General features: G+C 50.1%; 4 protein-coding genes across 4 annotated transcripts; 3 read left to right on the forward strand and 1 right to left on the reverse strand.

Annotated features, from left to right (window-relative positions):
* Window positions 1-260: 260 nt before the first annotated feature.
* On the forward strand, window positions 261-1966 carry BU24DRAFT_459541 (allantoate permease; the record flags this gene model as incomplete). Its single annotated transcript, XM_033531738.1, has 4 exons — window positions 261-479; window positions 551-602; window positions 679-939; window positions 1005-1966. The coding sequence occupies 4 exons, from the start codon at window positions 261-263 to the stop codon at window positions 1964-1966; spliced, it is 1494 nt and encodes a 497-aa protein (XP_033388259.1).
* A 3596-nt stretch (window positions 1967-5562) lies between these two features.
* Window positions 5563-7730, forward strand: BU24DRAFT_129470 (carbohydrate esterase family 3 protein). Its single transcript, XM_033521001.1, has 4 exons — window positions 5563-5946; window positions 6171-6488; window positions 7033-7281; window positions 7327-7730. Exons 1-4 carry the CDS (start codon window positions 5842-5844, stop codon window positions 7351-7353), a joined length of 699 nt encoding a protein of 232 aa, XP_033388260.1. The 5' UTR covers window positions 5563-5841; the 3' UTR covers window positions 7354-7730.
* A 1681-nt stretch (window positions 7731-9411) lies between these two features.
* BU24DRAFT_448307 (uncharacterized protein) lies at window positions 9412-10462 on the reverse strand (the record flags this gene model as incomplete). Its single annotated transcript, XM_033530876.1, has 3 exons — window positions 9412-9979; window positions 10040-10150; window positions 10209-10462. 3 exons carry the CDS (start codon window positions 10460-10462, stop codon window positions 9670-9672), a joined length of 675 nt encoding a protein of 224 aa, XP_033388261.1. The 3' UTR covers window positions 9412-9669.
* Window positions 10463-10607: 145 nt separating this feature from the next.
* BU24DRAFT_448308 (uncharacterized protein) lies at window positions 10608-11718 on the forward strand. The gene is made up of 6 exons (XM_033530877.1): window positions 10608-10646; window positions 10709-10764; window positions 10821-10835; window positions 11015-11165; window positions 11227-11292; window positions 11341-11718. The coding sequence occupies exons 2-6, from the start codon at window positions 10717-10719 to the stop codon at window positions 11364-11366; spliced, it is 306 nt and encodes a 101-aa protein (XP_033388262.1). The 5' UTR covers window positions 10608-10646; window positions 10709-10716; the 3' UTR covers window positions 11367-11718.
* The last annotated feature ends 72 nt before the right edge of the window (window positions 11719-11790 follow it).

Below are 11790 nucleotides of genomic sequence, written 5' to 3' on the forward strand. Positions count from 1 at the left end.
AGCAACACTCGAATCGTAGTATCATAGCTCCCATTCCGAATCGTGTCCTGGAAAGATAACAGAAGGTCTAAGTGCTAGAGGGCGGACCAGATACAACTGCTATCTCGGCACATATCAGCCACGACTTCTGATCTATAAGAAGGCTTCAACCTCCTCCAAGACTGCACAGCATCATCTTGTCTCCTTACCATAAAGAGTCGATCATCAACTAACCACTGTCTGCTACTACCATGCAATCGACTACTCTATCAGACGCAAAGATGGCAGAAATCAAAGCTGTGGAGAGCGCGCCCGCTCGTTCTGATATCGTCGGCGACGCAGTGGAATTGCCAGACCATGTACTGGAGCTAGAGAGCGCTTTGCAAACCTACGTCCCCAACACGGACGCTGAGAAGCGACTGGTTCGAAAGCTCGATCTGTTCATGATGCCGACCTTATGGTTCATGTACATTCTGGCGTATATTGACAGACAGAACATCGTAAGTTGGAACCCATAAGCCTTGCGAGTGCATACATTCTACACCGGACTTTTCTGACAGGCGACTTATAGGGAAATGCTAGAGTGGCCGGTATGGGGGCTGATTTGAAACTCACTGATTCTCGTAAGTTTCAATCTTCCAGTTCATACTTTGGGTGGGACGCGATTCTGTAGATTCGATATACTAACTGGTGGACCAGAATATGCGTTGCTGCTCGGTATTTTCTTCATCGGATATCTCATCTGTGAGGTACCTTCCAACCTCCTTTTGACCAGGGCACGCCCGTCATACTATCTCCTCGGTCTTATGATTGTCTGGGGTACGGTCTGCTCGTTGGGAAGTGTCGTGAAAACCTACCAGCACATGCTCGTTCTGCGGTTCTTCCTTGGATGTATTGAAGCTGGATTCTTCCCTGGAGTCTTGTTCCTCATGACCTGCTGGTACAAGAAAGCAGAAATTGGTATGTTGGATAGCCATAAACCACAACGGTGTCGAAGTCGAAATCGCTAACACGATACTGTGCAGGCAAACGATTTTCCATCTTTTTCACGGCTTCCGTATTCTCTGGCGCCTTGAGTGGCCTACTCGCTGGTGCCATTACCGGAAACATGGAGGGTGTGCGAGGCATGCGTGGCTGGCGCTGGCTGTACCTGATCGAGGGTGTCTGCACTGTTGGATTCGCCGTGATCTTCAAGTTCATCCTGCTCGACTTCCCCGAAACCACCACCCGATTCTCGCTGGAAGAGAGGCAACTTGCCGTCGTCCGCATGATGCACGACCGTCGAACCAACGCATCCGCCCACACCGTCAAGCTCACGCATTGGCAAGCCGTCAAGGCAGCCTTCGCTGACCCCAGGACCTACATCTTCACCCTACTCTTCGTCATGAACCTCGGTTCTTGCACCATTTCATACTTCATCCCGACCATCGTTCGCCAGATGGGATACACCTCTGTCACGGCGCAGTACATGACGATTCCCATCTGGATGGTCGGCGCCGTCTTCCTGATCGTCTTGTCTTTCACCGCGGACCGAACGGGCGACCGTCGCTGGCACGTTGCCGGCTGCTTCGGCCTCAGTTTCGTCTGCACGATCGTCTGCATCGCTGTCTCTCACCCCGTCGTGCTCTACACCATGTTGTGCTTCTATATCGCTGGCCTATACACGGCTCTGCCTTTAATCCTCACCTGGGCGTCCGAAGTCATCGCTCTCCCCGCCGAAAAGCGTGCGGTCGTGGTCGCGTTCGTGAACTCGGTTGGCAACCTCTCCGCTGTATATGGTAGCCACCTTTGGCCTGCTAAGGATGGGCCGAAGTTCATTACGGGATTCGCAACGACGGGTGCCTTCACTGGCTTTGGCATGCTGCTGGCGATTGCCATTCCTATCATCTGCAAGTATCTGCCTGAAGAGGGTCGGACTGAGGCCGAGAGAGAAATCCTTAGCCTTCAAGGGCGACAGGCTGAGGATCCGAATAAGATGAGTGTCTAGGTGTTCCTAGCAAGATAGCGAGACGATGGGTATCTAGTTACTGAAGAGTGCGATCTAAATTCAGGGGGTTGGAAATATCGTTCGTAGCTATACTTCATTTTATGTTTATTCTGTTGCTTTCCACGTCTTCACATTTACATATCTCAAAATCTATCATAGGCTAATCCCTATAAAGATGGTTAGTTGAATGGTGAAGATTACGGATATCTGCTCATTTCGAGGGGAATGAAGATTGACTCCATTCATTGCCTGACACGCTTTGGAAAAGGCGCAATTGAAGCACCAGTCTGGTGTAACGTGAAGCGATCTCTGACACAGTGGCGCAAAGTTTCGACGAAGCAGCCGAGCCAAGCTGGGAGCTTCTTTAACCCTGACAGAACCATCGAATGGCTCAGGTGTTACAAATCTGCAAGACTTTCCAACGTTCTCGTTTTGATTTCCGCGGTTGTGACACGAATTGAATCCCAGGAGGGAGGACCCAGGGTCTAGGAGACTGCATGGTCCCAGCACAGGATCTGCAAAACAGAAAAAGCTTGACCTGAGCTTCAAGACACCTCGCTTGAAACCATCCGCACCTGCAGCAGCACCCTCATACAGTGTTGATGATGCTGGTCCTATCTCTTTCTTTCATGGGGCGGAGCGGGGAGCCGCGCTGGCATCCACTCGCGTTTTTTCCTATTGTGATTTTATGATGAATAAAACATCATCTGATGTAGGTTCGTCCGCCTTGTTGATCGAACCTTGTCACTCTCGATCGCAAATGCTGCATGCACTGATAAGTCCCGATTTATTTTAGTAAATGATCAGCGCTGATCAGCGGTGTCTCCTCTTTTATTGCCGAAAGGCTGTTTGTTCGAGCATCGTATTTCTTCATTTTGGGTGCGGTAAGGGTGGAGAAATGGTGAAATGATGAAACGCAATTGTGATGGCAACAACCTAGAGCAAGAATCGAAGTACGACTGCGCGAAATGAAGATGTTCATGCAACTTCGTCATACTTGTATGTTGGTAAAGAGGGAATATTGGGGAGACGATGCACTTTTCCGAGGTAGGTAGTCTCTGGCGCCCAACCCTGCCCACACACCCACGACACCCAAACGGTAGTCCCCCGTCCCCATTATTCCCCTTCACGATTCGGCGTCATGGTTGGGGGCCTGGCCTGAATTACTAAGAGTCGGCCCTGCCTGCGCACTCCCTGGCACGGTGCACCGCGTTTTCCCCGGGCACGCCGGGGCAGCCTACTGTGTACAGGCATGTCCAGACTCTACACGCTATGATCAACAATAATGTGTTAAAATAGACAATCATTTTCGGGACGGGATAGTTCCGGAAAGCTTTAACATTTTCGGTCGGGAGAGCGTTTGCCTGTCAAAAGAGCGTGGTGATTTTTGTTAAACAAAACAAGAGAGTGGATGAAGCCAGTGACCGCATGCAAAATCTGTTCTTGAGCTGGTGTGTGACTGACGATCAACAGACGGCATCGCCAGGCACAGCCAGCCTCAGCGCGCGACGAGTGCAAGTAGCGCCGGGCGCTGATCGCAAGTGTGAGCTCGCTTCCATTGTTTCGATCGCTTGCTTGCTGGCTGTGCTGTGCTTCATCCCACAGTTGCTGTTGGCTACTTAGGGCCGTGGACACGACCAGTGCGTTCGTCCTTCCTCTGTTTCTCTTACGTCGTACATACAACGTGGACGTGCCGTGCCGTCGGTCGTGGAGGACTGTGTAGGGCTATGGGCTTCGTGCGGCGTTATTCGTTTTTCGTGGCTGGCTACGGATCATCGAGACTGCCCTGGAGAGAAATCGACTTTCAACGCTTGTGTCTTTTGACAGCTGGACCTTCACACTGAGGCTGGCTAGAAAACAGTCCAGGACGTAGCGGCTGCTGTGCTGCCCATAGGTAGACAATACCTACAAGCGATGCATGCAGATCTTATTGGAGCTAACGAACTTCGATGCGTCAGGATCATCAGAGATGTTACCTTTCTTTTCAGGAGCACGACCTCGCTTCTGCATGGTGGAAAGCTTCTTTGGCATATCGCCGCTGGTGGGAATGTCACGACTGACATCTGTATTGACTCGCCCAATTGATGCCACATACGCAAAGCGCAGCTAGGCCACTCCACTTGCGCGCGACATGCAAGAGACAGATGGGCGCTCTACAAGTACATGTCGCTATTGCGCCGCAAAAATGGGTGACGAAGAGGTTACTCCGCAGAGATCAAAGATCGTCGTTCGTTCGACCTGAGCAGTGAGGGTACGCTTCTTGCTTCCCGTTCGTATTTTGGTTAATTGTTCCTGTACGGTAAGGTTCACCATAGCGGTCCCGGGGGTGCGTGCCACGATCCTCTCATGATCCCATACATCCTTATTGTTACCCTAATATGCCTGCTGTTTCCGGGTGTTTGTACACAGTGATTGCGGCATTTATCCCAGCAGACGGTTGCTGAAAAATGCCGTGCAGAAGTGGAGAGCACAAAAGCATAAGCTGAACGTCCACTATGCTATCTCACAAACCAGAGAAGAAGAAGAAGGGTCTGAGAAGGGTCGAATTCCATATACGAGGTCATGCCGCAAAGGCAATATGTTTTTCAGTGTACTGCATTGATCTAGATCGTATGTTCAACAGTTCATCCCCTCTTTGGAAGGATTACTTGTGGTTAGTCGTCGCTTACCACCATCTCCCGGCCGCTAAATCTTTATCCCTCCCCTGGAAGCTTCCCCTACTCTTCCTCTCCACCAACCAACTCCCACACAAGGCATACCAGTACTTTTTGTCCTCTGTTTACCCTAACTGTTAACATCCTACCTAACTATTATTCGAGCTTCCTTTGGTCCACCGCTTTACCTCGCTAGTCCAGCGTTGGACGGCCGCAGGACGCCACATAACCCTTTTTGGGCGAGGCTTTCTGGCGACAGGATCGAGCTACATCCCTATGTAGACGTGGTTCCTTGAGGTGGCTGGATCCCTGCGCCAATCTTCCCTAATACTGTAAATCACGAGGGAAAAGGTTAACCTTAAGGCTTTTAAGTGTTGGCGACCTAAATGCAACTATGGCCCAAAGTCGAGAGCCAGGGCTCTCCCACAGCCACCTGCGTCTCTGCGTCCCTGGGTGCAATCTAACCCCAGTCAGTCCCGCGCTATCAATTGCCCCGATCTCATTTAGCACACTATGTGGACTATCGTGCTAAAATTGTGCTGTGCTGTTGGATGGGCGGCCACGGAAACTCGAACGTGTCTGGCGTAGGCCAATCTTGTATCATATCGCCGTACATGTCCCCACCCTCGCCGTAGTCTACCCAGCTGACCGACGACCGACATGTACGAGGATCATAATGCAAATCCAGAACGATTAAAAAAAAATGGAGGGACTAGATCTATTGCTAGCCCTTGCTCTGGGAGCTGGCGGAAGCCGCTTTGTGCGTGCAACAGCCCTGGTGACAGAGTACGGCGCCGACCTGACCTGGATTTAATATCTACGCCGGCACTCCCTATACCATCTGATCGCACCAGATTACCCTGCACCTTCCCACTACGTTTGACTTCCTCAGTTCAGTCAATCCACCTGAGACGTTGCCAACAACTTGCCATCGTTCCATCCTGGGGCCGTGATTACTGTCATTCGGGCTGTGTGGCCAGACGAACCTCAACTACCCTCGAAAGGAACAACGCCCCGGCTATCTTTACTCCTCCAACGCATAAGCGCTATAGCCTTCCTCCTGGTGTCAAGCTTCGCCGTTAAACTTCTGGATTTGGACCATCTGTTCCTTCAAGATATAAACCGCCAGATCTTCCTTTAGAAAAATCATCTCGTCACTTAAGCACGCACATTCATCTCCAAACACCTCCACTCCAAATCGGCCCCCTCACATTCATCACCATGGTCAAGATCACATCTTTTGCTGCCCTTGGGCTTCTCGCCTTCGCTGGACAAACTGCCGCTGCCACTGTCAAGGTCATGCCTTTTGGAGCTTCAATTGTTACGGTAAGTATTCATTCTCAGCCATTTCCTACTTTGTGATTGCAATGCGTTTGGCCCCACATGTCTATTGTTCGACCACACGTCAACTCTACACATCAAGGACCATCCCAGAAGCCACGTCACTTTGAACATGCTCGACCATTCGAACTACGCAATTGCAATCCATCTCCAAAGAATTTCTCTTTCCTCATCCTCGAATAAGCCACTGACATGACATCTTCCATCAGGGATGCTGGCGCGCAAACCTCTGGCGTAAATTGCAAAACTCCGGCATTACCAACGTCGACTTCGTAGGCTCGGTCAAGGGTGGAGACTGCGGTTTCCCCTTCGACGCCGAGCACGAGGGCCATTCCGGCTTCCAGGCCACTGGCATCGTCGCCAACAACCAACTTCCTGGCTGGCTTAGTGCCGCAAAACCCGACATTGTCATGATGCACTTGGGCACCAACGATATCATCCAGGGCAAGACGACTCAGCAGACTCTCGATGCCTACACTGCCCTCGTAGGCCAGATGCGCGCAAGCAAGGCCACCATGAAGATCTTGGTAAGTCTATTTCATCATCGTTTGATCCGTGTTACAATTTGGGAGAGTCGGAGTATAAGATTGTGGCTTGGGGAGCCTCATTGCCCTACCGATTCCCAACTTGGTATTTATGCGAAGATTGCCTTTGCATTTTTATACAAGACGGGGTTGGATGGGGGAGCAAAAAAAGAAAGCGCAGCATCTAATAGGCGCGCTCGGCATGGCCCCCAATTCGGCATCTGACACATTACCACATGGAAGGATCCAACCAACATGTTGGGGGGCGTTCACGTCGCGCACCGGTACCTGGCAGTGCCACAAACCCCACGTGGTGTGGTCACGTCGAGGGTCCATCTTCCCGACATGCTTGTGTCTATGTTTGCATGAATATTTTTCAAAATGCATGCATGCGATCGCCGTCCGGGGAATAAGCTTCGACGGACATTGATCACCACCTGTCAACCGTCGGGGAATTGCTTCACGGCCTCGCAGATCACCGGAAGAACCATGCAATAAACTTGCAGGAACAGATGTTCAAGAAGAAGGCTAACAATAATTCACACAGGTCGCTCAACTCATCCCAATCCAACCCGGCAAATTCGGTGACTCCTCTACCCGCATCCAGCAGCTCAACGCCGCCATCCCAGGCTGGGCAGCTGGAATCTCGACCGCGCGCTCGCCCGTCATCGTCGTCGACCAGAACACCGGCTTCAACACCAGCACCGACACCACCGACGGAGAGCACCCCAACGCATCTGGAAACACTAAGATCGCAGATCGCTTCTACACCCCGCTCGCGTCAGCTATCAAGACTGTAAGTGATGAAGAAGATTCTTCATTTTCTTTGCCAAACAATCAGTCAGCTGTCATCTATCGTCCAAGGTAAGAGGGATTGGGTACATGTACTCCCAATTACCCTTTTCGGACGTTTCTTTTCACGGTTTCCTCCATGAATGCGTTGATTGGAGAGAAACGCTGGAGAACCATTGTTTGCGTTTTCTTTATTTCCTTTCTTGTCTATTTCTTTTCTCATGTTTTGGGAGTTGTTTGCGTATACCCATGACATATCGCTCGTTTCTCTGTCTGGCGCTGTGTATTATTTGTTTTTGATAGCACTGTACCACCACTGTGTTGCATTACAAAACGGATAGAGGGTGACGAGGAACATGATGACTATCGAGCGTTGAAACGATCGAGTGAGAAGTTTGTGGAAACGAAAGTCGTCGCGCTTGCGTTGCAAAAAGATACCCAACCTAGACATTCGCTTGGTTTTTTTCCATCTCTGTTCATCTTTTCACGCATCTCACTCGCTTTTATTACATGTCATACGGATCATGATTGGGGATTCATGTATTAAATTTCCAAACTTATGTTCCCGTTTTGTACTCTCTCATAGTTTCTTACCCACCTCTAAGATTCTGAAACCGTATAATGGCTGACATGAAACCCCCCTTCTAACAGACTTCAACGAACTCCCTCATCAAGAACCTGCTCAACGGCGGAAGGCCTGACTTGAGACAATCTTAAATTCCGCCCCGTATTCTACCCGATTAACGGCCGATTTAAGTATAACGTCTTTTGCTGGTAGACATTGCTTTAAGTGGTCTCCAATGACGGCAGTTGCATAACCTTCTAGACTGATGGGAGATAAAAAGGATTTACTCATCGACGGTCGATATGTTCGGGAGTTCTGCGCGCATCTTTCCTATGGCAACATCCGATCATGCCACGACTCCGCAGCTTTGGTTCAGTCTGTCGGCGTCCATGGACGCCATGACCTCCTTCCATTATCCCCCTCGCTCCGCTCGGCGGACGGCGGGGATGAGAGCGAGTTATGCGGAGCCGTTGGAATTATTGGAATTATTGGACCATTTGGAAGTATCGTTCGGTATACCTGGATATCGCGACGTCAGCGTGTTGACCCACTTCATCCTTCCTCTTCCACTCGTATCATAAAGTATAATTCCTAATGTATATAGAATACTTCTTGTTGTATATAGAAGTTCCATGATGAATTGATGAGTTTAACGACAAATGATTCCGGGTTACTAGAATAGATGAAATGGATACTTACACCTGAATTGCCGGGCAGTGATTTCAAGTATTCCGAGTCTTGCTTGTCGTTATCCTGGGATAGTAACTGTGCATGGTCCCAGGTGTGAGTATGACACCGACGATACATCTCGTTGGCTATAGGTGAAGGTTCGTAAATATTCGGGAGCAGCTCAGCATTACCTGGATCCATGCCATTGCTTGGTCTCTATAATTTTTCCAAATGAGTATGATGAACATATGAAGGAAGACTGTCTCAGAGGAAACGATACTGCTCTGTCGCTTTCGCTTTTCCCATTCTGTTCCTCCTTCCGCGAATCTTTATTACTGTCTTGTTGGATGTTCGACTAGCATGTGGTATGCTCATTAGCTAGTATCACCAAATTTACCCACATCCATGATGAACGAGTAGTTGAAATGAAACTATTAGTATACATGGGGAATAATACATACATTTTCCTTCTTGATGGCATCATGATCTTCTGGTGCGCTGGGATCTTTTGTGACCTGAGGATTTTTGCTGTAAACATCCTCACTTGTCAGCTTAGCGGTATAACAATCGAATGCCTCTGCTGGTAAGAAAACAACTTATCATATCATATGCGCCCCGACCCATTCTATTGGCTCGATCGTCTATCCTTCTAGTGCAGACTGTCGGTGGTGGGATTATGAGTGATACAAGCGCAGAAGATAACCGGAGATTCAGCGAACGATGGAGAGTCGGTGTATGCAAAGCTGGGGCTGCTCTATTCGTGATGCACGTGGAGAAAGTCGCTTTATGCCTTTGCGTTTGTTTGGTTCAGAGCAGGCAGCAGGGTAAGTAACGAATGACTGTTTCACTGAAGTGGATGTGAAGTGTGGGCGGACTAATTACTTGCGTGGGTCATTTCGTCTTTGCGAACGGAAACTACGCTGTTTGATTTGCTTGATTTGTCTGGAAGGAACCTCTGTTAAGGTCGGTGCAGGTTCATCCTGCGAGAAGCCAGGAGCGTTTGGAGCGCTGGCGTATCCTAGGTGGCTGAAAGCGCACGAAACTCACAACCTGATATCACTGCATCGAAATTCACGCCGAGAAAGGAAATGTTACAATTCAGACTTGTATATACATGCGATGCAACCCCATTGCCCCATCCAATTTTAGGTGATATCTCTACTTTGTTCGGATCATCTTGAGCTTCTTTGGGCTGTGCGTGAAGTTGTTGGCATATGCCTTGGGGACAAATTTGCGCTCGTTGGGCTCCTGCACAAAGTATTCGTAGCCCTGCTTGTTGGCAAATGCAATGGCGTCCTCCTTAGTCTTGAACTGTATCCTGTGTCCGTTCATGAAATCGGCAGATGATTGCCATCCCATCAATGGGTTCTCCCATCGCCAGCCCTTCTGGAGAGGATCCCAATCCATCAACCAGTGATGAGAGTGCCAGTCGCCAGACTGAGTGGCAGGCTTAGTGGGACGGTAGATCCTGCGATACACCTTTAGCGCTATCTCTGGATGATTCGTATACACGAAGATATGTACTTACCGCACAGTCCTAGCCTGAAGATCGACCGGGGCGCCAGAGAGAACAGCAGCGGCGACAGACTCGCCTGGCTCGCTTCCGTCCATCACACGCCTGGGGATCGGGGAGAAGTTACTGCTTGGTGTCAGAGGTCTGCATATACTTAGCATGCTGGTGGAACAGAGCTACATACGAGGTTCGGTAATCCACGGCAACATTGTAGTCGGGCTGATGACTGGCACCCTCGGCAGGGCCTGCCTCTCGAATATTGGTCGTCTCGGTGTGTCTTACGGCGGGAGCATCGCTGGGGCTCGTCTTCGTTGGAGGTTCGGTGCTCGAACCGTCGGTGGCATATGTGCGGAAACGAGGGGTTGCGGCCCTGGTGGCAACAGGCCTAAGAGTCGCTGGGATGAGGCGTGAGCCAATTGACCTTGGAAGCGCGGACATTGTGCGTGGTTGGCGTTGCTGGAGGGGTTGTATGCTCCCAGTGTAGTTCGATGAGGTTGTTGCGAAAGCAGGCGCCGAGAGGTTGCTGACTAAGTCGTTCGATCCGCACTGGCGAAGCTTTCAACAACTCTTCCATCAACTCTCCCCCACGTCCATCTCCGCTCCGTCCATCTTGCCAGTCCAGGTTCGTCGCCGAATCGTAATAAAGCCGTCGGGAGCTTTCAATTGATACTAATTTGACCGCAGCCGTCAAGATGAGCTTTATTACCAAGCGCGCTCTTTCCACCCTCATCCCTCCCAAGGTACGCATTTGCCAACCACCAACACAGCTTCACACCATGCTAATTGAATCGTACAGGTTGCCTCACCTAATGTAAGAACTCCCGAAGACCCCTTTCCGATGATCGCATCGCCCCTGGAAGCTTCGAAAACCCCCTCCCGCTCGACCGCAAACTGCTACCAATAACTCTCGGCGCACCTGGCATATCATAGCCATGTGGACCGCTTCATCACAATTTTCTCACTGGAAATACCGGCTAACAACTGAAAAAGGCCATCGGCGCATCCCCCAATGCCGTCCGTATGCAGAAGGTTGTGAACTTTTACGAGAAGCTTCCCCGAGGCCCAGCTCCCGAGCGTGAGGCCAAGGGCCTTCTCGGACGTTACCAGAAGAAGTACTTCGGCAAGAACCCATCTGGCATGCGTGAGTAATCCCGGAAACATCCTGTTCGGCTGAAAGGAGTCCAAAAGCTCACAAATGATAGCTCTCGTCCACGCCATTGCGGTCCTCGCCCTTTTTGGTTACGCACAGAACTACTACTTCCATCTGCGTAAGTGAGGTCTACGGCAATATTGGAATTTTTACTGATTTTCAATAGGCCACCACAAGAACAACGCTCATTAAGCGGATAAGACGATTCACGGCAATACCTGAGCAGGCAAGGCAGCTTATGTAAATATAGCGTGTAGTAGAGGCCAAGAAGAGATCTAGCCACTCCATTTTCGATCAAATTATAGACTGTGCACTGCCTATGAGATTGTGTATTGCCAACCATATGAGCGCGTCCTGAACAGTTTGTGCTTCTGATATTGGGAGATGGAAACGTGACTTCGGCCCGAGCAAAGGACAGCTTTTCTCCACACCTCCAGCGATATATTTCGGGATCAAGCATATCACGTTCATCGTCTACCAGTAATTATGAAGATTGTTGTAACAGTATTGGCACGTTTCAAGGTGAGGAAGAGAGTGATTTTCGTGAACAGATGAGTGACGAAGTCGTGGAACATGGCGCTCCGTAACGCTTTCGTTTTCGGCGTCATTCGCGGTA

The sequence above is a fragment of the Aaosphaeria arxii genome (assembly GCF_010015735.1).
Source record: "Aaosphaeria arxii CBS 175.79 unplaced genomic scaffold BU24scaffold_2, whole genome shotgun sequence".
Taxonomy (NCBI): domain Eukaryota; kingdom Fungi; phylum Ascomycota; class Dothideomycetes; order Pleosporales; genus Aaosphaeria; species Aaosphaeria arxii.

Bases quoted from the DNA above. Each gene is read 5' to 3' on its own strand.
- BU24DRAFT_448308 (XM_033530877.1), top strand. From the start codon at position 10,717: ATGAGCTTTATTACCAAGCGCGCTCTTTCCACCCTCATCCCTCCCAAG. The intron at 11,166-11,226 runs GTGAGTAATCCC...CACAAATGATAG, and splicing joins CAAGAACCCATCTGGCATGC to CTCTCGTCCACGCCATTGCG. The intron at 11,293-11,340 runs GTAAGTGAGGTC...GATTTTCAATAG, and splicing joins GAACTACTACTTCCATCTGC to GCCACCACAAGAACAACGCT.
- BU24DRAFT_129470 (XM_033521001.1), top strand. From the start codon at position 5,842: ATGGTCAAGATCACATCTTTTGCTGCCCTTGGGCTTCTCGCCTTCGCT. The intron at 5,947-6,170 runs GTAAGTATTCAT...ATCTTCCATCAG, and splicing joins TTGGAGCTTCAATTGTTACG to GGATGCTGGCGCGCAAACCT. The intron at 6,489-7,032 runs GTAAGTCTATTT...TAATTCACACAG, and splicing joins AGGCCACCATGAAGATCTTG to GTCGCTCAACTCATCCCAAT.